Below are 25,726 nucleotides of genomic sequence, written 5' to 3'. Positions count from 1 at the left end.
ACATGAGCCAACACTTTTTATTTCAATGAACATATCTTCTATTTTTCCAGTTTGATTGTAGCTCTACTACTGATAGCAAAGCTAAATATTCTCAAAAATGGATATTGATTTTTGGGTGTCTAACTTGATATGTTGAAAGGGCCTGATGTTTCCAAAAGTGGCAAGCTCGGACATTTCTGAGAAATCTTTTTTTTATGGAAAGTTTAGGATCATAATTCAACAGTGATTTAACATCTTGACCCGAGCTGCAGTGATGACACGTTCATGGAATTCATTAGCATATGCACCTTAGTCATTCTGCTTCTAGGTACTAAAAGTAGTTGCACTCTAATAGCTGACTAATTGATTGCACAAATTTATTTGGTTATTAAAGTCCATTTGCAGTCAGTATCACTGTCATAATGAGCACCACAGTTAGGAGTTGCTCAAGGCTTACGGAGCTACCTTTTTATGTCTTAGAAGCAATTTGTCTAAGTCAAGCCTGAAATACACTGCAAAGCTGATGTTGGGGAAATTTACAGTCCCTACCGGTTATGTGGAAAATTCAAAGCCCTTTTGTTTCCTGGTTGTCAAGCTAACATCGTTCACGTCTTTTCCTAGTGTTGCATTGCTTAAAAGGAAAATGCAAATCTATTTCATTTTGTTTGTGGTGTCATTTATAGTTAGCTGTAACTATAGTTTATATTGCAAGGAAGAGGATACTAAACTTCCCTGTCTTTTAATAGTTCAACCTAAGAACAGGTTCAAAGCAGTTTCGAAACAGCTTTGTACAGGTCAAAAAGCAATACCCCTTCCTTACACTGAATAGTATCTTGCATTGCAAATAGCTCAGGTGTAACTAATGTATGTTTTGCAGGATGCCAGTTAGTGTAGCTCGGTACTCTTTTCTGTAATATTGTTTTAAAACATTTTCAATTCATTATGCTTCACTTGATATCTGCTGCACTGGTTGAGACATTAGAAGAAAATGGCAACCAAGTTCAGTTTATCAGAAAATCAGCTGTGCTTTTCTATTTATCAAAACACAATGTAAAGATAATATGTATGAAATTATTCTGAAAACAAGGCTTTCTATTTTGCAAAGCAATCTTTGAGAAGAGTAAGTACTCTCACCGCATGCGCTGGCACTGTAGAATAAATCTGCATGACATATGACAAGCAAGAAAGGGCAGACCATTCATCATAGGGAGTGCAGGCTGCCCTTGGATAGCATCCCAGGCAGTTCACTGGTTGCTGTTGATGAGTTAGCACAATCAAAACCATACCAGCTGAGTGTGCATGAGGGAAAACTGTGCATTTAATATCGAATAGGTGTGGTGAAGTCAAGCATACAAAAAGCCATCATGTCCTGAGGATACAGAACCATATGCAGGCTAATTGTAGCAACAATGCCTGGTGTCTGGCAATTGAAAGGAACTTCACTGCCAAGAATAGAAACATATATTAAATTTCCAGTTCTAAATGGGAAGCCACTTTATTTGGTAATGAAGAAACTGTTTTATTTTGGCTGGGAAAGGGAATAAGCCAATCACTTGCATTCCCATGTGCTTTATCTGATAAAACCAGAAACCAGGAAAAAGGGGATAGGGTCAATCATAAGGTCATATTTATTTTGTGTACTGTCCTCTGTAGATATCGTTGTGAGGGAGAATGAAAGTCACAAGCCTCTGAGGAGGATAAAAGGGGAAGAAAAGGCATCTTTCTAATGGGTTTTAAAAATAGTGTCCAAGCCTTTTGTATAGCAGCTTCTAATTAACACATTTCTTTTTTAATTACCTATAATTCCACGAAATCAAATGGCTTTGGAGAAAAGCATAGTGTTTTCTCAGCATTAGTGCAATCTGATTATTTTTATATTAGGTTCCTTATCTTTCCTGTGTTGAGGCCAATGGCAAAATTCCAGTAGACCTCAATAAGAGAAGAGTCAGGTTTTTATTAGTTTATAATCACAGGGATTACAGTAACGTGGGATGACGTCATATTTCCTCCAGGCCAAACTTTCACAATAACACTGGCAATGCTATCACACCAGTGTAATAAAGAAGGAAGATGTGAAGCTCTGCATTGTATTTCATGTAACCACTACACACAAGGCTCGTAGGGTCATAAGAAAATTCAGGAGGTAGGAAGGGACTCAGGAGGTCTCTGTTTCAACCTCCTGATCAAGTCAGGGTCAGCTATGAAATCAGACCAGGTCATTCAGGGATTTATCAATTTCAAGCAGGATGCAAGGGATGGGGAATGTGGTACTAGGCCACCTTTTCTCTCTGGTATGTGAGGATTGGATGAAAGTCGGTCTGTGGAATAATTCTGAATGAACTATAGGTTGGTTTAAACTAAATTGTTGTTAATGATCCTCTAAAGTGCCCAGATGGAAAAAAAAGTTTGCGCTGTGGAGTTCCACGCACTTGTAGCACTACTGTAGACCTGGCAACTAGAGTTTACTTCCTTTATTCCACTTTTCTATTTTCTTCCTTATCTTTTTTCTCTTGTAAGTTCTTTTCAACATGCATTTCTAAAGTATAAGTTAATGAATTACTGTAAGAAAGGGAGGTTTTTTCTGTCTTTTTATGTGATGTTCGTGCAAGTTTTTGAGCAAGGCTGTGGTTAAATCATGTCGTATTAGCCAGATGCTGATGGGTGAGATGAGCAATGATCACCAGAGAAACACTTTGTAGAAAAATGTAGTGATGCAGAATAGGAAACTGGGAAAGCCAAATATTGCATGTGAGAGAGTTTAGTGAGAAAGAATTACTCAGAGTTGCAAATCAATGTGTTAGGTGGCAAAAAATTTTGAAGCTTACATTTGTGCAACAACTGAAATTTCAAATAAGTGCAATGATCTCTCTCTCTGCATGTTGCAGGCATTGAGCTGATTTGTGAAAAAGACATCGATCTTGCGACACAGGTTCAAGAACTGCTGGAATTCCTTCATGAGAAGCAGCATGAGCTGGAGCTTAATGCTGACCAAACTCACAAGAGGTTAGAGCAGTGCCTACAGCTCCGGCACCTACAGGCTGAAGTCAAGCAGGTGAGAGTTTTTAACCACACTTAAGGGTCTTAAATGGGTTTTCAGGCATTACATACATGCAAACTGCTAAACCAGCTTCTGCCAAGTCACATACCTTTAGGTGGACAATTTCAACCCCCCTTTCCTTAACAGTACTTGATTTGCTGACAGATTGCAGCATGACCCTTTACAAATAACAAAGGGCTCCGTTCCCTCTAGTGTGCGTATATTTGGCTTCATGAATAGTTATGGGAAATCTGTGCAGAACTGACCTTGTAACTTCTTAACTGGAGAAGCTGCCTCAAACTCCATGTTTCTGGGAATATAATGATTTGATTTGGGATCCAGACTTAAGCTGTTGTGGAGAATTGGCCCAACACAAAGGATAACTGAGCTGTGAGGTCTAAGTATAACATTACAGTAGTTTCACCTTTTCATTTATTGCTATACATCTGTTGACCTGCAGTTGTGTTCTGCCTCCCTAGGTTTCCCCTGATATTTAATTTGGATGCCTCATGTTTCTTTGTTTTCCTTTGCTACACAGGATAATGCTACACTTCCTGCTTCCTAATCCATAGGTGGCGTCACACGTCAGTGTATGTCTGCATTTCAATGGAATGGTCTTGGTTTCATTATGAAAACCAGGAACATTTTTCCAGACACCTGGAATATTCAGGTTTCCATTTTACCAGTACAAATGAGGGGAGAGGGGGAAGCATTTGTTTTTCTTTTTTTTCCAAATACTACAAGGTGTTCGTGAAAAAGATTTGCTCCTTTGTTTACTTAAAAAAAAAAAAAAAAAAAAAAAAGAATATACTGAGTGCTCAGTGCACATGGTCATATTTATTCTTTCTTCAAAAGTGAATATTTGAGTGACACTTTATCTGAATTGTTTTATCATTGCTGACAAAAGATCCTTCATTCTCAGACAACTCTCAAGCTAGAAGCTCGCAGCGCCAACACCAGTGCATACATTTTCTTTCAAAGTCCACTTTGATGTGAATATTTTGCAACCCTAAACGAAAGTAGCACAGAACTCTCCTAAATGTTTATTTTGAAAATGTAGTCATTTTGCATTTGTGATAATTGAAGGCCAACTCCTCGTGAAGCTCCAGAGCTCTATAGAGTGCTTTGGCTTTCTTCTGGGAAAAAAAAAAGAGGCTCTATGATATTCATAATCACCACCTTAATATGATTATGAAGTGTATCCTTTTTTCCATAGGTTCCCAAAGTTTCTCACACACAACTTAGCTAAGCTTGGAGTTTTGTGTGATAGATTTATGATGAAGTAGAGCCATTTTAACTTATGATAGAAACTAGAGAGGAGTAATACGTGTAGCAGAAATGCTAAAAATGCAGGTTATTGCTATCTGACCAAGTGTCACCAGCCCGCTTGGCCAGGATGAAGTGCCAGTCGGTCAGCTCTGTGGCTGCTCCTGGAGCAGTACAGTGGCAGTGCAGCACTCTCTGCAGGTACCTGATGCTGCTTGCCTCATTATCAAGTATCTGCTGGGCCTTAGCTATTTTACAAACCAAAATCTAACCAAAGGAAATCGTTTTAGGGCTGAACTATCTAATACTTACTGTGAGAGGAGAACAGCTGCCTTGAATTAGTATTTCCTTAACGGAGCTTGGGACCATCAGAGCCTTCATTATTGTGTGACCTCTCAGCAAACCAATAGTGAAGAATCATTTTATTTGTTCAGCTGAATACTAAGGACTCCTTTGCTTATTAACCTATAAATCACCACAGCTACAGTTTCCCTTAGAAAGAGGTAAGTTAAAATATATCTGTGCCCTATCTGTTTGGTTTCCTGTAGATGAGTCATATTCCTAACCATTTAGTGAAATTGGGAAATATATTGATTTTGGCTTGTAGTTCATCTCCAGTCTGGTCCAGATTTCCTTCACTTTCATTTTAGTACATTTGAGACGATGGATGATCTCATTACCAAATTGCTCTCACTCTTGTGAATCAGTTGAGATGTGGTTGCTGCAAGACACCTACTGTAGCTGTGGTTAAGTTCTGCTGACATAGTAAAATTGGTTAAGGCTGCTACACGTACATGTGTTTGCATTTTGATATAATGGCTCATGGAAATACAAAGTCTTTTAACTGTCTCTATCTATTTAAGTCTCATTTACCAGGGATTTCTGCTTTATATCATATGCACCAAGGGTTCGAATGCCAAGACAATGAATCGAAGTTTGGGGCCATTAAAGCGGAACAATTCCAAATGAGATATTCTGTGAACTGCTCTAGAGTGGAAATACTATAGATCAGTGATTCACAAACTCTTTGTTATTAAGAAAGATCCTTTCCAACACTGATTTCCCCTCATTTGGATCCCACTCATTTCCGACAGAAACTACAGAGCTTGGATTGCTTACATAAAAGTAATAGCAGAATAGAGTTGTGGAGATCCGTTTAAAAGACAAACGCTCTAAACCTGTGCTTGCAGCTGTTTGGTTTCCCTATCCCCTTAATTTATCTTTATATGTTTTATTTCTTTTTTTGGTAAATGTTGAACTTGACCTAACTTACTCCCAGATATCCTCACAGTGTCCCACTACACTTACTTTCCAGGTTGTTTTGAAGTGTGTTTATTCCTTTTCATGTGCCTGTTATCCATCCACTTTTGCTGTTTGTCATTAGATTTGCTTCCAGATGAATATGCCCAAAGGATGATGGGAAGTAGTCGTTTGAGAGACACTGAATATATTTGTTTTTTTCCCAGTCTAATGTCACAGAGCTCCTGGAAACCTGATGCAGTTTTGAACATGGCTAAAATTAACAGAAGGTGTCCTTGCCAGTGGTTGTGTCTGTGGTAGTAGGAGTCTCTCAAAGAAGCTGCAAAGGCTCCAGAGATGTAAAAGATGCCTTTTAAACTTAAAAATCTTTTCCAAAGTAACTTGATGGGTATCATTAGTAAGGCCTTAAGTCTTTTTTAGAAACACCAAGGAAGGCATTCTGACTGAAGTAAACCACCAGACAGAAACACTATGTGACACAGACCTCTCGTTTTTTAAGGAAGGCTGCACAAGAGGTGCCCCACTTCTTATTTTTCCTGTAAGGTCTGATTCTGTGCTCAGTGAAGATGGCAGAGTTTCAGGGTATGAATTTGAGAAGAACTTGGTACTATTATTTAATTTCAGGGAGCCATATGCAGAAGTAGCCTGTTTTAAGCAAATTGGAGTCAAAGGTGGGAGTTGTTTCAGAACTGTGGTGGTTGCCGTGTTAGACAACCCATGCCTTGCAGTGAAATTGTTCTCCAGTGGCAAGTGGCTTTTATCTAAGACTCTGTCAATGTGTTTCTGCTTCTCCATTATAAAAAAAATTGTTAGGCTTTTTAAGAGAGTCTTTGGAGATTCATTTAACTCCAGAATTATTTAATCACTGCTCCTACAATGTTGATAAAATCTGTAGTTTGTAGGAAATGTCTGTTTAAAGCCATCTTTTGCTGTTGGCCTGTCTGCACATTGGCAGATAATGGTGAATCTATTAATACAGGAAATGATCGGAGAAGTGTCTTGGTGCTGTATTAGCAGCTTCTATACATATTTTAGTGAAAAGGTATTAGGCACCATATAAGTAGGAGTCAATTTGTGAGCAGGTCTTGTAAACTAGATACAAATGTGTGCATGCTCTCTTCCAAGCATTTCACAGTCTACTTCCAAACCAGTGACACAATGAAAGGCTCTGCAGGTGACTGGGTTTTGCACTTAGACTTAAGAAGCTTTAGGTATGCAACTGAAATTTTTTCTTAATGTATGTAAACAACACACATACAAAAGAAGAAGAGGAAAAAAACCTAAGAGGAAAACATTACTATGGAAAAAGCTGATTCAATCCCAAATGAGGCCCTGACATTTAAGTGTTAGACTTTTGGAAGTAGAATGGGGTCATTATTTAAGTTCTTTCAAGCAAAATTTGCTAGTGCTTGGGTGCTCACTGGGCCTGGAAGGGGGAGTGCAGGAGCCCCACAGTGAGTGTCTGAACCCACACTCTGGGGGAAGGCGGGAGGGACACAACTCAGGGGTGGCAGCAGCCTTGGTCAAGAAGAGTGCTGTAAGCATTGCTGACAAGATGTAGTACATCAGGGCCTGACCTGAACTGCTTTACCCTGAATACTTGTGAGGCAACAAGACAGTTGTACAGAGGAATGCACATGTGTCATTAACACTAGAGGAAACCTGGCTGCTTTCAGTTGTATGGTCTCTCTTCTTCCTTACTCAACCTTGTTGCCTATTAGCTTTTCACTAATCGAGTTGCTTTGTTTTAAGACTGAGGTTTCCAGTGCTTTTATTAGTATTTAGAGACTCAGATATTTGCATGAAATCTGCATCGAAACTTCTGTGGCAGGTTTTGAAAATTTCAGTTCAAATGAAAGCTGTTCCCAAGAGGACCCTGTCATGCCCTGATTGTATTGTTTAAAAAAAAAAAAAAAAAAAAAAAGCTGCTGCATTTTTAGCATACATACTCAGTATTTTCTACACTCTAAATGGCCCAAGCCAGGATATATCACGGTATATAAAATGTGAAAGTATGTCTTGCTTTATGATGTCCTCACTTCAAGTCTTTCCCAGATACAGTGATCCTTTGTTAACTTCAGCTTTTGGTACCATGTAGTAGGCAATAATGTAGCTTTCTTGACGGATGGACTATAGAGAATGCCAGCCAAAAAGATTGCCATATGATAACCCGATTTCTTTTCCTTTAAATCTTTGTTGCATTTCCCACAGGAACAATAACACCTGCTGATGAAGGAGAGAAAGCTGGCAAATGAAATCTTCCACACTGTTGTACTGAGCAGAATGTAATTTTCTACAAATTAGGGTCAGCTACATGTGTAGATGGCTCCCCTTTCTTTCTCCTAGGGAAAACTCATTTTCCTACCCTATGGGGAACTGAATGGCTATAACTAGGGTGATGCATGATGTGGGTATAAAACCCAAAACAACAGAAAATCCCTATTTCTTTCAGACAATTTAATGGATCGCTTGGTGAAAATGATGGCACAAAAGGGAAATTACTACGTAGAATATTGCAGCAAAGTCAATTTTGGAGCTTTGTAAATCACAAGCTAGATTTAGGGCAGTGACTGGGCAGTCAGGATTTCCTATGCATCTGTGAATTGAATTCAGCAACTTTCTGGCTTTATTGGAATAATTTTACACCCACACAGGTAGAAAATAGGCTTTGAGACAACACAGCAAAGAAATTGTACTTGTCTTTTGGTGCTAATTTTCCAAACACGTGTCTTAAAATAGCAGAAAATGTTGCTGCTTAAATGAATAAATATAAGCTTGATAGATTAATTATGTATATTTAGGATTTGATTCTGCAGTCATTACAGCATGGGTTGCATGTCTACAAATAATCTGAATATCCCTGAAGTAAAGCCTCTTGACTAAATATAAAATGTGAGACCTGGGATTTCTTCCTAGCTTTGCATGCAGGTGGAAACTCCAACTGCATCTTAACTCTGTGTCAGATGAAACCAACTGTGTCTTCTCCCTCCTCACCCCTAAGCTCTGACTTTTGTGTGAAAGAAACACAGGCAAGTGGAGCAGAAAGGAGTTGCAAGGTCCATGATTTCAGTTGGAAATTTGAAAAAGAGAGAGATCTTTATGTTTAATTTCAAATATTTCTCATTATGCTTTGTTGTTTTGCCCTGGGGTATTTGCATAGGGGAACATTCATTTTTGTGATCAAACCAGGGAAATGAAAGCTCTTTGCTATCCGAATTTCCATGTAAATACTTCGGGAGTTTAATTCTTCAAGCAATAACTTCTTCAATAAGATCTTTGCCTTCTAAAAATTTATGTCATTAAGTCCTTATCCTAGGATTTCTTTCTGCTCACTGATTCAGCCTGAGACCACACTGGGCAAAGTACCTTTTTGTTAGCCAGGCTGAAGCATTTTCTGATCAGTGACTACATAAACCTTGGTACTGAAGCAACCTTTCCATAAGCACGTCCTTTCTTTACAGGTGCTTGGCTGGATCCGGAATGGTGAATCAATGCTGAATGCAAGCCTTGTCAATGCAAGCTCCCTCTCTGAAGCTGAGCAGCTCCAGCGAGAGCATGAGCAGTTTCAGCTGGCCATAGAGGTAACACGAATAAGTTAACTTTGTTTCTCCTTCCCAGGTGAACATCATACAAAAGGTGCCCATCTCTTGGGCATCAATCATTGCTTGCTTGAAGGAAGGGAAAGAATAAGACTTTAGAAAATCAACTTATCATTAAACTTGTAATGCAGCAAGAGGTTAATAGTGAAAAAAATTATTTATCATCTGCAGCTAATTCTTCAGCTGTCAGATATGAGCCTTTCCATTCATGAAAATGACACTCATGTATCTCCTGATAATTTCTTTGGTAAAAAAATAAGAAGATTAAAATTCACAAAGTGATCTGAAAATGGGAAAAGTTTGTGAAGTCAGTTTCTTCCCACGTCCACGATTTGCAGATCATTTCACAGCATTCATTTATGAATACCTTTGTTACTGGATAATGTTCTCACATGAAATCTTTGTTTCATTCAACTCTCCTTTTGTTGACTGCAGAAGAGACATTCATTCAAACCCACATTCTCAAATAACTTTACTTTGAAGAAGAGGCAAGAGGGGAGATTTTTAAGAATTGCCTGCAAAACTGAGCTTTTGCCCCTGCTTGCCCTGGAGTAGCACATCTTTGACTGGTCCTTGAAAACTAATTGTGAGCCAACTCATTTCCCTCACTCATGGGGCCAGGACATGGCAGGAGGAATAGCACCTCCTCTGAGCTGCTTTCCTTTGGATGAGAAAGTAGTGGAGGGCTATGGACTCCGCTGAGTAGGGCAATAAAAGACTCATAGTTAGGCTCAGTACTTTATATATCTTTGTCATTGTGAACAAACCCTACACTCACAGAGTGTGCTCACTCCAGTTGCAAGAAAGAGGGGACATTGCTTTCTCCTGTTCCTGCTTAACAAGGTGTATATGCTTCCCAGATTATGTTTATTGTTACCTTTTTACAGAGCAAAGAACAAGTTGGAAAATCTCTTTCTGTGGTTTATATATATTTGAAAATAACCAAAACTAAACCAAACTTTAAACTATGAAAATAATATTTCCATAATGGAGGTTTGAAGAGATGCCTGATTTAGGGGGGGGAAAGTGTCTTTATGTCTTCTGGTAAACTTTAAATAAGTCGATATACGTTATAGTGTGGCTAGTAAGTATAGAGTTTAAATCTCAGCTAATGACCTATTTTGATCCACCTCCACTCACACTAAGGAAGGAGCAGCTGTTGTGGCTCCTAAGGGAAAATGAAGAAGTTTTCTATCAATTCTGTATGAGCTGGCTGGTACCAAGCTGTGCTGACCACATCTTGGCAGCCGTCACCAGACAGCAGTGGAGAACAAGACACCCACTGGCTGTGTTATCGCAGCTTGCTGCCATTGGGGAAGTGCTTGTATTTGGTGGTAAATGCAAATCACGGAGGGAGAAGAGGGTTACGCCACAGTAAGGGGAAAATAAGTTTTCAAAGGGAGAAAACACTAGATTAAATATTTAAAGTGTTTAAAGCTCAATATGGGGAAGAGATCAGCAAAGCACACAGGGCAGACTGTTCTCTAAAGGCATTGTAGATGTGGAATTGATTTTCAGTTGAAATCCTTTAAAGTCTATTTAAAACAAGTATTACAACTCTAACATCAGTAAAGCAGCTGGATATTAAATTTAACCAGTTGTTCTTGAACATCTTCCTAAACGTTTCTGCCAAGTATTAATCCTTTTTTTTGCTAATAGCTTTTTCTACATTGCATTATTCATCAGTGTATTACCAGATGATTTCAAGCTTCTTTCCAGGTTCAAGGATTAGATCATAAAAGTATCACATGAGAATTTGTCAGCAGCAGTTGCAAATGGGATGCAGAACAGAGGAGTCTTTGGGAGATTTTAGGGCTTCTGTTCAGAAGATTAAAATCAAATATTGGACTAAACTGCGCCTGAACACAGTTACTCAGGAGGCTGTGAAGGGCCGGGGGCAATTTCCTCTCAGCAACCCACAGAGGAAGGAGTAACCACCACTTGGTTACTCTGAGAGGATCTGGTGTAGGCTGGGGAATGGGGCAGATAATTCAGCCCTGCCTATAAAGTGGCTACTGAGTAAATTGGGGAACAGTGGAGAAAACGGCTTCACTCCCCCCAGCTCTGCCCTTAAAGGTAGCATAGCGTAGCTCCACTATGAGTGAACTAACTTTCAGAAATGTACCTTGTAGGAGCTGGTATTTGTGATATAGTTCATGCCATTTAGTAAGGCATCTTCATTTCTTCTGGGGCTGATGTTCTGTATCCTGCGGACAGGACAATTACACACATGAATAAAGCTGCTGATGCCAGCAAACTGCCTGGCAAGAGTTAAATTAGGGTGATTGGGCCCATAGTTTGCCAACTCTTTGGTGTTTGCTTTTGTATCTGCAGATTGTGTGGGCTGAGTACAGGCTGGGTGGGAGCTCAGCACAACAGCTGCCTGCATTGGGGTTGTCAAATGGATCCACTTGGAACCCCACCCTGGGTTGTTGCCTGACAGGCAGTAGCTGATCAGTGGAGCTAACCCATCTTAGCCAGTGCTTGCTTGTCCCAAGCTTTAAAAACATGTTGCAAATGTGCGTGAATAATTGAAACTAAAATGCTTTGCAGAAAGTAACTTAACTGAAGATAACTCTGAAAATGTTTCACTCTCTCGCATCTCCATGCTCACACCTCGCTTCACCTTTCTACCATACGTCTGGCACATCTATACAACCTCTCTTTCCTCCCCTCATACACAGTCCCTCTTTCATGCCACTTCCTTACAGAAGACACACCAGAGTGCCCTGCAGGTCCAGCAGAAAGCCGAAGTGTTGCTACAGGCTGGGCATTATGATGCCGATGCTATCAGAGAGTGTGCCGAAAAGGTGGCCCTGCACTGGCAGCAGCTGATGCTGAAGATGGAGGACAGGCTCAAACTTGTCAATGCCTCGGTGGCCTTCTATAAAACCTCTGAGCAGGTGAGCTGAACAGTATCACATCTGTATCATAGCATATTGCTACAGCCTGGGATTTAGCTCCCAGTATAGAGTACGAAGGTCTTGCTTCTCACCAAGATCAGCAGTGCAGTCTCTCCACTCTTCCAGAGTGTTGAACTGTTCCAAATACCTGCTCTGCTAATACCACTGAGGAGCAATGCTCGTTCTTCTCCCTTTTCCTTGAGTAATCCCAAAAGTAGGAAGAATGTGGCTTCAGTCAGCCCTGCTTGCCCTTAAAAGCTGCCGTTTTTCTTTTTACATATGTTTGCATGTCTTCATCCACACATTAGGTGCATATAAACCTTTGTGTCACCTGAATAGGGCCAGTGTTGAGCCCTCAGGTGACTCCCAGTGTGGGTGCCATGCCACAACGTAGCAGCGCTGGTGGGTGTGGGTTTTCTACTCTGACCCTGAGTGCAGAGGGTTTCTGCCAGCAAGGGATCTCACAGCATTGGCAAAACGAACTGAAAGGACATTTGCTCCATTGGCATATTAATGCAAGCCATACATGGAAGCCAAAGTTTGAACTAGTCAAAATAGTTTTTCTGACAAGTATTGTAACAAAAAAAAACCCAAAACCAAACAAACAAAAAAAGCAGCAGTTTGCAATAACATTCATCTTAAAGTTTTCAGTGAAGCAATGTAATTCTTGAAGTTTTTTTTTTAATTGTCCCCTTTCCAACAGGAAGAATTTCTGAAATCCCGCCATTTTAGTTTCAAGTTCTCATGATATCAGAGTTAATTTTGAGGAAGATAAATCTGCTTTTCCTTGAGAGCTGCTTACAATTAATTACTTGTTACTTTGTGGGCAGTACTAGCCCGTGTTTTCACTAGTAGTTAAACACCACCATGCCGAAAAAGATGCCAAGATGTGAAGGGATTTCTCTTAAATCCATCTGCAGCACAGATAATTACAGCAGTAACCATTATATGTTGACACAACTTTACTTCATTCCAGGTGTCCATGAATTGCAAAACACATTCCAGTTGGCTGCTGGTACGATGGGATTAGTCATCCCTTGCACAAATAGGTGCCATTTATACTGTAGTCAGTGAGAATTAGTGTCACAGTGTGGGTACTCGAATAGCCTTGCCTGATGTAATTTAGTGCAGCCAGGCAATTCGTGTTAGCACGGACATTGCAGGAACCTGTGGTTTTATACAAAAGGCAGCAGTGATTTCCATTAAATTTTCTATTGTTATTATCACACAGTTATTTCCTCAATTAGGGAACCAGACATGGGAAGTTTTTTAGCACAACCAAATATATCATTATGGAAAGAGATTATTTTTTCCTTAACATCGAGGCTGTAGATGATCCTTGGGCCACTTTTTGGTGTCATTTTTTAATGCATTTTTAAGATTGTTTAAGATTAATTCATTCCTTATAATGAATGTCTTTCACTGTGAAGAGTTTCAAACAGATTTACAGTCCCCGATGCATTCAAGATTGAAATGAATTACTGCTGGTGGAGGATTGTGAGAAATGAAAACCATTAAGGGATTGATTAGTGCTTTAGACAGTCAAATGTGCTGGCCAAAATATGCATAGCCAGTAATTTATCAATTCAGTCTCTCTTCCTGTTTCCAAGTCATAGACCAGCATACTGCAGTGCCCACCAGTTCATTTATTAGTTGTGTCTATTCAGCAAATGTTTAGGGCAAAGATCATTCAGTCTTTGAATGCTCATAAACTCACTGCTGCATGTAGTCTGTCGTCTTCTCTTGTGCTGCACAACTGATCTATGGTCCTTAATGGTCTGCTTCCTGACTGGATGGCAGTGGATTGAGTAATTTACTGGATCCTGAATTCTCCAAGTATCTAGAAAAAGCAGCTAAAAGGGTGGAGAGACTGTCACAACCAGCCAAACTTTTTCATGCCTGTCTTCCCCAAGCATACTATGTTCTTGATATAACTGGTGGAGCCCTGGCTTTCAAATAGCCCAGTTTCTCTCTAACTTCTTTGACAGCCCACTTTATATTGATTTCTCTCATCGTCTTAACAGAGAGATGATATTTGCATGTATAGGGACAATCCTTTCTGAAAAGATGTGGACCCCAGGCAGTCCATCTACTTTCATTTTTTATGTCACCAAAATCCAACAGAGCACCAAAGTTTTCAAGAACGAAAAAGTAAAATGGAAATGCTTTTCTGTGCCTGAATAACACATGGGGCACTTGCTCTCCGATAAATGTTTGAGGGTGAATGCTGGTTTGCATCCAAGCAAGAAGATGATTTCAGATTGTCAAATGCATAAGGTCCTTGAACAGCTTGGCAGCAGAATAAATTGATCAGTTCACCTCAATTCACCAGTTTTAAAACTGAGTGATGCGTTCATGAATGGAGTTATATGAAAATGGCCTGCGATAGTGGGGAGGATTGGTGGGTGATGCTGGAGTCTCTTCCAGACTATGCTCTTGAGCATGTAGGATCCTCTGAATTATGTGTTCATATAAAAGTTGCAGGAGTGAGCGAGAAGAGGGTTAGCTGGACCCCCAGCAATAACTGACTGGGTCTTGAGTAATCTCAGTCATGGACTGTGTTGGAAGAGCCCTCTGGGAAAGAAGAGGAAAGTTTCAAATGGTCCTGAAAACTTTTGCAGTTTTTTCAGTGTCTGCACAGGCCACTAAGACTCATTCTCAGGATCTGCAATGCAAAAGACTCCTTGTCCAAGGAATCCTTGTCCAAAGCACAGTTTCCAGACTGTGTTGGTTTATTTACCTCATTCCCATTATTCTACCAAAATAGAAGATACTTGTGTAAGCCCTGTACCGTGGAACACCTGCATCCACCTGGGTTGCGACATTGATTTAATGTCTATGGGTTTCCATCAGTCTTTGCAAAAGCTGTATAGGGAGCAACTAACATGCAGCTGAAGAGAATTAGTTCCAGCTTCAGACTTTGTTTCAGGAAAGTATTTAAGCATGTGTTTTTCTTTAAGTATGTGCTAAGTCCCTTGACTTCAGTGGGATTTAAACACATCTAAAGCACCCTTCCGGAATAGGGATTGTTTCCTGAATGGTCCACTGGGACCAACACTGACCCCTGCCTTGATTCAACATTTTGAGCTTCCTTCCGATTATCCATTGGAAGAGAAGAAAGATTTATCACCCTTAAACCAGATGAATTGCATCCCAAACAGTAGAGATCCCTATGGGTAAGAAGAACTGCTAGATCATTCTGTCCAGGGCCTGTTTCGTACCCCCTTATCCTCCATACCACGGCCTGTAGTCCAAAACATTTAGATTTGAAATGTTACTGGACATAGACTTTTACTGAATATGTTCCTCCTGATTATGACTGTAGATAACTGAATTGTTGTGCTATGGGTATGTTTCAGGTGTGCAGCGTATTAGAGAGCTTGGAGCAAGAATACAGACGGGATGAAGACTGGTGTGGAGGTCGAGATAAACTTGGACCGGCAGCTGAGATAGACCACGTCATCCCTCTGATCAGCAAACATCTGGAACAGAAGGAGGCTTTTCTCAAGGTCTCATTTTAGTTCTCTAATAAATCAGGAAAACTCCACATTAAGTAGTCAATTTAGAGCAGTGTTGGTGAGTTTGAGAGGAGGCTCTGGGGTGTAATTCCCGTTCAGCTACTGACTGGCTGTATAAGCCCTAGGCTACTTTCACACTGTTATGGTAGGGGTAATAAGTGTTATCATCAATGCATATCTCAGAGAGATGTCATCAGGACTAATTAGGTGGTATTTGCATTGCACTTGGAGGATGTTTGTTGTTGTGCTAGTTCAAAGTTCAAATTCTCAAAATTGCATATGGTGAGCATTATAAATGACAGGTATTGTATGGCATTTTGGTGTTGGCTTATACAAACCATCCAGCATTTCAAATTCTGTCCTCCAAGCCAATAACTGAAGAACCACTAATAACTAAAGCAATTGTGTTTCTGCAGGGCAGCACCAGGATGGAGACTTCTGCCTTCCAGGTGCTGCTTTGTAAGAACTGTGGAGCTGACAGGCTGACAAGTCAATTGACAGCCAGCCTCCCACCTTCCACTACAACTGATATACAACATGAAACTATGCTTGCAGGCAAGGCTTAAGAAATTATGCCTCAAAATTGTACATTTTTTGAAACAATGAGTACTTTTCTTGAGAGATGGGTTAGCTTTGGTTGGATTGAAAATGTGTGATGTACTATCTCTTTACAACCAGTTGTTCTATTGTTGTCATTAATTTGCCTTAATATATAAAATTAGCCACTATATTCAAAATTACTCGTGTTTTAATACTTTTATGAGGCTGTTAGTTTATTAGCTGAGTTTATTGACCCTTAGCTTGAAGCTCTCATGTTCTCGTATGAAAGAGAACTTCTCCCTGCAAAATAAGCAGAGAACTCCCTTGGGTCCCCTTTGCTTTCTTTGCTCATCTTTACTGATTCTTTTTGGTGGGGGCTGTTTTTCTTAGGCCTGTACGCTGGCACGAAGGAATGCTGAGGTATTCCTCAAGTACATCCACCGCAACAATGTCAGCATGCCTGGAGTAGCAAGCCATACAAGGGGGCCAGAGCAGCAAGTGAAAGGTTGGTGCACTGGTGCAGTGACAGCACTGAAGGTTTTGTTTGCTTCCCCCTCTACTGTGTGGTCGTCGTAAAGTTTATGAACATGCTGAGAAGGCACCTTAAGTTTTGCCATCTCCTGTCGCTAACATGGTACATATGCCTGACACCTTTAGCAATGGTAGTGAGGCTTCTCAGAAAGTGATCCCTCCTCTGCTAGGCATGAGTTCTTATACAGAACTCTGCTGTTGCAAGTGGTGGTGAGAGAAAAAAGGAGAGAGGTTTGAAACATGGGCTCTGTCTGGCTTCTCTTGTCAGGAGAGTCCATGGGAGTGGCACTGTGCCATCCCCCATCAGGTAGGTTGTCAGCTGAGATACTCAGACACTATTTTGCCTTAATATCTAAAAATGCATAAAAAAATAAGCCCATATCAAATACAAGGTCTAGATGCATCCTGTTGCTGCTGAGCACTGGAAAAAAATGAACCCCAAACTTGTTTGTCCCTAGGATGGATCTGCTATTTTTTCATCCCTGGAATCCTGTTTGATGTCCTACCACATCAGTCAATCACCAGCAACAGTATCTGCCTATAGCTACTTTCTTTTGGTCAGAAGAGCACTGTTTACAATCAGATGATACCTCTGAGATGTTTTAAATGTTTCCATTCCTCTGTTTAATTAAACAATTGTTAATCTGTGCCTAGCAATGCTGTAAGGTACTGATAAGAATGAGCAAAGTGATTCTGCAGAAATAAACCATTTTTTGTTATTATTATTGGCTTTCTTACAAGCTGCAGAAACATACAGGTTAAAAGCAGTGCAGTCATTATATATGTGAGAGGGATGGGAACTCTGGTTATACACAGAAGATGAAAATGATCCTACTGAAGAGATTATTTTCCTTTCTTTCTTTCTTTCAATACGAGTTCTTCAATGTTAACATGACTTTGTTCAAGTTTCCCCCACTACTGTGTCAAATGCTTGTTGTTGTTGTGGACTTTTGTTCCTTACAGTTGAAAATCATGGGAAAATTAATTAAATCCTGACTCAGCAAGCCCTTAAATATGCACCTGATATAAGCTTGTGAGTGTTCCTCACTGAGCTTGTTTGAAATTACTCACTTACATAAAAATCAGCTTGTATATTAGTCTTTTTCTAAGCCAAATGTGTAATTCTTATGCTTGGCGAGTCTACCCACAGAAAATCTTTGAAGTGGACACTTTAGTTCAGAATAAAAGCACCATTTAGTAGGATACTTATTGTGCTTCCAAAGCAAAGTCATTAATACAGAACAAAATTAGTTTTATTTGGCATAAACTGTTTATGCAGAGACCTGCTCTAGAGCACCCATGACAAGCTTCGAGTTCATTTTGTCATTCAGACAAAGTTTCCTCAGCAGGGACTGGGCTAGGTTTTGCAATTAACTTAAGTATTACAAATTTTTTGACCATAACCAGTGTCACACTTGTAAATGGGGAGGGATACATCCAAATCTGTTTGCTGCCACCAGTGTCGATACATAAGCAATGAATATCAGTACATTCAGAAAGGGTTTAGGGTGAGAGAGGTTATTAACAGGTGCTGTAAATCATCGTAAGTCACTGTAAGTGGTTGAGAAGCCAGACTCAATGTTTTAAGATAAGAGAGCGTGGCTGCTGCCCCGGCTGCGTGTGCCGAAGCCCCCTCTAGTGGATGCTCCGCTCTGAGGATAAGGGCAGGAGGGCTGCCGTGCCTTACCTTACCTGGGCTCCGTACCCAGACAGGGCTGGGATGAGCCACGCTGCTGCCAGCTACACATGACTTAGCTCAGTTTAATTAGAAAAGCTCAGGTTTAACTAAGGTTTATGTCAGTTATGTAGTGTAAATCTCTTGCACTCTCTCTGTGTGTAATCTTTTCATTTAAACCCATGGTACTTTTTAAAGAGTTAAATCACACCCTTTTATCAAGTTAATACAGCCTGGCTGAGCACTCGGATTTTGAAGGAGAACACGTATGTCCTAGAAGCCAAGGAGTAGCAGGTCTCCTGCCAGTCTCTTCCTGAGTCTGGGTGTCTGTCACATCCCCGTCACACAGAGAACAGTTTAGAGGACCAATACCAGGCCTCAACCCAGAATCGTAGCTCAGCAGTAACTGCACAAGGAGCAGCACACCGAGGGTTGCCAGGCAGTACAGCTGTATAAGAAACCTTACCAAGTATGTCAAACTGGGGGCTCAGGTGCCTATTAAATTCAGTCGTGATCAGACCTCTGCATGGGACAGTAGGCTTTGGTGCCAAGTGTGGGGTAGCCTGTGGGCAGAGCAACAGACGAGGCAGTAAAAGGGCAACTTCTCCTATGTCAACCAGTACTAGACTCCTGAAATAAGCAACAGAAGAGAACGAAAGGACTAGAAATCGTGTACCCCAGTGTATTTACTGGGGTAAATCCCAAACTCTGTTCTAGCATCTTCTCCTTTACCAGACAACCCTGCAACTGCACTTTTTTTGTTGGTTATTTTTTTGTTTGGTTGGTTGGTTTTTAAAGCAGCCCCCTTGAATCAATGCTTCTTTTTAAGAAGTACAATCTCAGGGGCTCTGCTCTTGGGAGTGCGGTCCAGGCAGAGTGAGTAAATTCAGCTTTTTATGGCTTATTTCTGTATGCACTCACAGAATCACTAATCACGCAGACGTTTTCCTTTGCCCTACAGCCATTCTGAGTGAGCTGCTGCAGAGGGAGAACAGGGTCCTTCACTTCTGGACCCTGAAGAAGCGGAGATTAGATCAGTGCCAACAATATGTTGTCTTTGAGCGCAGTGCCAAGCAGGTAAAAACCCCACTTTGTCTTTCTGTCCTGGCAGTGTGTAAATATTTCTTGTATCCATGTAATGCCCCTATGTGGGGTTTCTGTTGCAATCTCAAGTTGTATTTAAAAACTGTAACATTTGAAAAATGGCAAATGTAGATTTTAAAAACAATTTAAGAAAATTCCAAAACCTAATGACAAAACTCAGTATTTTTGCCAGGTCAGATTAATTTCTGGATTGTTCATTTGTCTGAAAATAAATATAAAAGCAAACTTGTTTTATTGAGCTATTACTGAATGAGAATCTGCTTTCCCTGTGTGCAGATTTATGTGTATATAGGTAGAATTCCCTACATTCTTTTTTCTCCTAGGAAACATACAGCACCTTTTTGTATCCTCTCCCACCCGTTTTGATTACTGTATTCTTTTTAATGTGTTCCTAGAAAGTGTTTTAGTATACACCGTATTAAGTCCCAATGGATTTTATATCCTTTATTTGGCAGATTTTTTTGTCAGAGGATTAGTTCTTGAAATACAAAGACTGTTTGTTTTGTTTTTCCTTTGGTTGTTTTTGACATTCACAGGCCTTAGACTGGATCCAAGAAACAGGCGAATATTACCTCTCTACTCACAACTCCACAGGGGAATCAGCAGAAGAAACTCAGGAACTCCTGAAGGAATATGGGGAATTCAGAGTACCTGCCAAGGTAAACAGTGACTTTAATCTAATTATGGCATCTGCCTTGATCTATATTTATGATCCTGTTTCAATGCCTTAAATCTCTGTAATAATATTCTCTTGATTTTGTATTTTCCTCCTGACATTCCTTGCCCAGAAGATAAATGTCTTTTGAGAACTGTGATCTTTCATTTTTAGCAAGACGTAGGCACAAAACCAAGGTTTTCTTCCCCTTGGTCTGTACTGGTTATGAAGCATTTTTGTTCTGATCAGAAGGAAGAGAAAATCCATTTGCATACAGAGTTCACAGCAACCTAATGAGACATACCCTAATTCCATCCTCAAACAATCATACAAGAATGGTATAGAGTAACTAATTGATCTGAACGTATCCAAGGTCATCTTCGATTCCCTGTCTCTTTCTTCTGTCATTACAACTACAATTGGTTTCACTAATTCCAGCTGGGTTGATCACAGATGATCATTTATCTCATTAGAAATAATCTGCTGATCCCAACAAAATACTTTAAATAAATGGGTTTGTAAACTCTGGGGTGAACATTTTTTAATACAAAGCTACATTACCAAGAATCTATTAATTTATATGGAGCAATTCTGAGAAATCTGGTGGGGTTTACAGAAGAATGGTGATTGGATCTGCTTCAGACAAATTAATTCAAACCGTAGATAATTCACAGACAGTGAATCCACAGGGGTATTAACAGTCACTGATAAGGATCTAAATTGCAAAGTTGGACTGCAGCAATGGCTTTGGTATTATGTAGCATCATTTCACTCTGTCCTGAAATTGATCTTCTGTAATCCTTAAATTCCTCATTAGGCTATCCATACTTGCATGGGTTTGAATCACAGGCTTTGTGGTGTTCTTGTCCCCTTCCTTTTTCCTTAGCTTGCATGTTTGTGAAAGTGGGAGTTAACTAGCAGTGGATGGAAGTTAATTTAATCAGACAGGACCTGTACAACATTCCTTTAACGGTACTCCTGGCCTCCAACCACCCATAAGCAGTCTGTCTGAAATCATGTTCCAGTTAATAATTTAATTTTGATCAGAATAATCCCGATTCAACCTGAAGTTTCCAAACTATTTCTACTCTTGACTTAGCCTAGGATTGAGTTTTATACCTTGTTCCTTATTGACCATTACTGGCTGTTCCTTACACTGACGCATCTAGTCTTGCTCCCTAGGGCTCTAGTAAATCACTTTCCTACTGCTGACCTAGAATATTTTCACTGCCACGTGCAATCTGGTAAATGCATGTCACTCCCAGACTGAAAGCCTTCCTGATCCCAATAACTTTCTGGCCAAACCAATTGTTTGGAAAGCAAAAACATCAGTAGCTTTTGGGAATGAAACACTCTTTAAATACAACAGGAAGTCAGGTTTTTACTTCTCCATACCTAGCCTTGCTGAAGTACCTACTTAATTTGTTAAGATGACCTCTGATTCAGCTGTTAATTTATTTTGCTGGTGAAATTTCTTGAATTTAGTTTCGTGTTTGAAATCTGCTACATGTTTTCTGGTCTGACATGCATTTGTCCATTTGTGGCCAGATTGCTGATAACGTCAAATACCTGATAGCATGTCTAGCTTCAGGCAGAGTGGAAAGTTCTCCCCATCTCTGAAAAGCAGCTTGCCAGTACCTCTGGGTATACCACTGATTCTCCTTTTGCTGTTGAGGTTTAACATGTGTGTTACAGCTGGAGTGCTGTCTGTGCAGTTGATATCTCAGTTTTTATAAGCATTTTGTACTTGAGTTGGCTCAAACATAGGGTCCAGGCACCTTCAGTTCCTAGGACAGATTTGGAATCTAAGCTAAAATTTATAACTAGCTCTTTTGCGCCAGATTTGCACAAAGTTCCTCAATATGGAAAACCATAGTGACTAAGGGGCAGTCAGAGCCCAAGTGGAGTAGAAAAGACCTCTGGAAGGTTTGGGGTCTCAGTGTATGTTTTGGAGTTCAGGCATCTTTTAGTTTGTAATGCTCTAACTGGAACTAAAATACTGACAGGAGATTTTATAGTAGACCAGGAATTTGGATTTAAATTCTGTTTGTTTTTGAAACAGAGTAGTAGTGACTCAAACTCCTGGACTGATATGTGGTGTATTAATGACCTGCCTACACAGGTTTGCAGAATCACCTAGATATAGATTCAGAGTAACTTGGTGTATTTTATGAGGTGTGATTTTTAAACCCTGTCTTCTACTCCAAAGCTCACAAAAAATAAGTTTTTGGTTATGGGAAGGAGGCATGTCTAACTTCCATCATGTTTTCCTTATGTGTTTGTGTGGTTTCAAAAACTTGACTTTTCTATCTCCTGCAGTTTCGTAAGTGTCCTTATAAAAATGTCATTCCTTTCATGTTTTACTGGGCAAAGTTTAAAGCATCTGATTCTGTATAAGATGAAGTACAGGCACTCTTTAATGATGTATAAAAAATTGTGAGCTGCTTCTGACTGCTGTGTGAATTAAAAGCAAAGGAAATAATAATAATGCAACATAACCAAGGACCATATTTTGGGCAGCAAACAAAGGAGAAAGTGAAGCTCCTCATCCAGCTGGCTGACAGCTTTGTAGAAAAAGGACATATACACGCCACTGAAATTAGGAAGTGGGTCACCACCGTTGACAAACGCTACCGTGACTTCTCTCTCAGGATGGGGAAATACCGCTACTCCCTGGAAAAAGCCCTTGGAATCAATACAGAGGTACTGTAAGTCCATGTCCTGCTGGGGTTTTACACCAAAGCTGAAAGTCACAGAGGGAAGTGAAGGCTGTAGTATGAATGCTGCAGGTTATTGTGTGTCCATTAGAAACACTTAAAACCTAGCCAACCTACCTAGCCAAGCTCAGAACTGTTTCTGAAGAGAAAAAGGGTTTTTTGTGGCAGATCAGTGATATGGGAAGGAGACAGATGACGAACAGAAAGACTATCTAAACAAATATTTGCACCATTCTCCAGGAGACCTTACAGCTACTGGAGAGGAGGGGGAAACACATTATTTGAATAAAAGTCTCTGTTAATTTTAGCATGAGCCATAAATCCTGCTCCCACACCATTATTTTGAATCAAACTCAGGCTTCGACTGTAAGTTTCCATTCTCTCATCCTTTAACTAACCAAAAAATTGATCCCCAACTTCATCTCTGAGCAGTTTTAGGTGAAATAGAGCAACACAAGAGAAACAAAAATTAGAACCTCCTGCTATTCCCTGGCCACAGTATTAAGGGGGAGTGCCAGAAACAGAAGCACTTTAAAAACATTTCAGTCAACCATCCTTCGAAATTAAGTATCAAAGAAAGAGGAATAAATTCCCTCACTTACACCCTTAAGATACCTTAAATGTATCTTAATGTATCCTTGAGGGTCTCTGGTTTACACAAAGTTACTAACCACAGTCTGGAAAGGTATTTCCATGGCAGAAGGCCGTTGGAAGTTGGGATTGTCTCTGCATAGTGCCCTACTTTATCAGACTATTTATGAAGTCCCATACTAGGCAACTAATTTAGATGCGAAGAAGCAAGGTAAAATTTAGACATTTGTTGTCAATACCTATTTCTAGATAGGAGTAACAGTGAAGACTATAATAAATCTCATAGTTGGCGTTTTTTTAAGATTTCTCTCTCGCTTTCTCACCTTCTGCCTTCTCACTGTAGTTGTTCTAAATCTCTTTGAATTTCCTTCTTTCTGACACTGGTATCTTTATCTTACTTTTGTCCATTCTTATCATCTCATGAACATGCTGCATTTTGCACAACAGTAGGGTTACAATGAATTTAAAACCTGTACTGTCATTTTTTCTAGGATAACAAGGACCTAGAACTAGATATTATTCCAGCAAGTCTTTCAGACCGGGAGGTAAAGCTGCGAGATGCAAATCATGAAGTCAATGAAGAAAAAAGAAAGTCGGCCAGAAAGAAAGAGTATGTCCCCAATGCCACGACACATTATCTAAGAGTGATTCTATGGTATTTGCATGCCAGAACTGACTGATAGTCCTATAATTCCTTCCAGCTGTGGAGCTATTGAGATAAGTCTACAGGTGCAGGGCAGAAGCTGTGACTTGTAGGCTAGAGAATTTCAGAATATACAGGTTGATTTTCTTTTGATTTTAATCAGAATTTACTTTTGGAAAGGGAAAGGAGAGAGACAAGCACTTCGATTAGACCCCAACGTCATGGAGATACTCATTGTCATGATTTCTTTCTGTCTGTATATGAAAAGTAAAATGAACAGAAAAAATGAAAAACATCTTTATATGTCTAGGTATCCTCTAAACTCCAATGGCATCCAGAGGAGTTAACTGTGTTTCAGTGACACAAGAGTTCACTTGAAGTTTAGGTTCAAATTTCAGTGGGTGTAGAACTGAGAGAACTGGAAATATTTCATACTAGAGGAAATATTTGGAGAGTGCTTGTTGCACTTAAATCTAGAAACAGTATAATTTCACAGTATTTTGTCTTAGTTTTTGTGTAAGAATATTCTAGAAAGCATTTGTATGTATGATCCTTCTCAGCCCTCTGAAATTGTCACTACAGTGCATAACCTTGATAAGGAACAGTGGTTTCTTACTTTAGGGAACAGTGGTTACACTTGGTCTGCGTGTGGCACATTTTCAAACCATTGGGCATTTCAACTTTGAGATGCCCAGCCTCAGGCACTACAGATGTGGTTGTGGGCTTCCAGCAGTCTGGATTTCCTCCAGTCGGATACCAAGCTGTTGAAGCCTCTTCAAAGTAGTGTTGTCTCCCAAATCCGTCTGTATTGCCACTGAGGGTCAAGTTTCAGGGTTACTTACTGTTGACTATTAGTGAAGATGCAAGTGTTGGTGAATCTCAAGTCCTTACTCCTGGGGAAAAAAAAATTCTGAGAATCAGTTGACTGTTAAGGATGGGCAGGTAGATAGTAAATCACACCTCAGGGTAGCAGAAATACAACTTAATAGAATTTTATGCAGAAAAGATATTTAGAAAATAGCCCTACAAGGGACTAGAGTATGAAGTGGTATTTCATTCCTGGAGCTGAAAGGTGCAAAGTGAGGCAGCTGAAGGCTTAGAGTGGAAGTACACTGATTCATGAAGACAACAGAAGGATGTTTTGTTTTCTGTTCATTGTACAAATGCCTATAATGTCCAAAATACCTGAAATTCTTTTTTTCAGATTCATTATGGCTGAGCTGCTTCAGACGGAAAAGGCTTATGTCAGGGACTTACATGAATGCTTAGAGGTAAGTTACGGCCCGGGAAGTCTCCAGTATTTTCAGGAAGGACGTGAATCCTTTGCGGTGGTGATGTTCGCTGTACTGCAAAGGCTGACCTTGACAAGAGTCTGTGTCAGGGTACCACCGTCGGTGGCTAGCCACGGAGCTATGTCCTGCTGGTGGTGGGAGCTGGGTGGGCAGCAGAGAGAGCTTGTCTCCCACTGGCAGAACCGTGTCCTGTGTGCAGCCACGCATGGCTGTAAATGTCTGCGCCTCCAGGGACACCTGAGTGTGCCTTGATTTACAAAGCTGCGATGACCCCTGCAGAGTGAGAGCAATGTCCTGGGACTCAGTAAAGAGCAATGTATTTGCACATTGACCTAAAATTTGGTGGTTTCTAGTCTTTTTTGAATCATGGAGCATTTTCTTAAGAATTCAAATCTATTCCTTTGGATCATCTCATG

General features: G+C 40.1%; 1 protein-coding gene across 1 annotated transcript in view; it reads left to right on the top strand.

Annotated features, from left to right (window-relative positions):
• The window catches only part of KALRN (kalirin, RhoGEF kinase), a gene marked incomplete at both ends in the record, with an annotated part of 195,652 nt that overhangs the window by 112,293 nt on the left and 57,633 nt on the right, over nt 1–25,726 (top strand). Inside the window, 11 exons of the mRNA XM_009584498.1 lie at nt 2,865–3,031; nt 9,004–9,123; nt 11,853–12,044; nt 15,404–15,553; nt 16,493–16,607; nt 19,270–19,385; nt 19,949–20,071; nt 22,588–22,770; nt 23,461–23,469; nt 23,867–23,985; nt 25,223–25,289. Coding sequence (XP_009582793.1) covers nt 2,865–3,031; nt 9,004–9,123; nt 11,853–12,044; nt 15,404–15,553; nt 16,493–16,607; nt 19,270–19,385; nt 19,949–20,071; nt 22,588–22,770; nt 23,461–23,469; nt 23,867–23,985; nt 25,223–25,289 — 1,361 coding nt within the window. The remainder of the gene's footprint in view (nt 1–2,864; nt 3,032–9,003; nt 9,124–11,852; nt 12,045–15,403; nt 15,554–16,492; nt 16,608–19,269; nt 19,386–19,948; nt 20,072–22,587; nt 22,771–23,460; nt 23,470–23,866; nt 23,986–25,222; nt 25,290–25,726) is intronic.

Source organism: Fulmarus glacialis, unplaced genomic scaffold (assembly GCF_000690835.1).
Source record: "Fulmarus glacialis isolate BGI_N327 unplaced genomic scaffold, ASM69083v1 scaffold3929, whole genome shotgun sequence".
In the NCBI taxonomy this organism is placed as follows: Eukaryota; Metazoa; Chordata; class Aves; order Procellariiformes; family Procellariidae; genus Fulmarus; species Fulmarus glacialis.
Note: the sequence above shows the minus strand (reverse complement) of the source record. Positions and strands in the feature narration are given on the sequence as shown.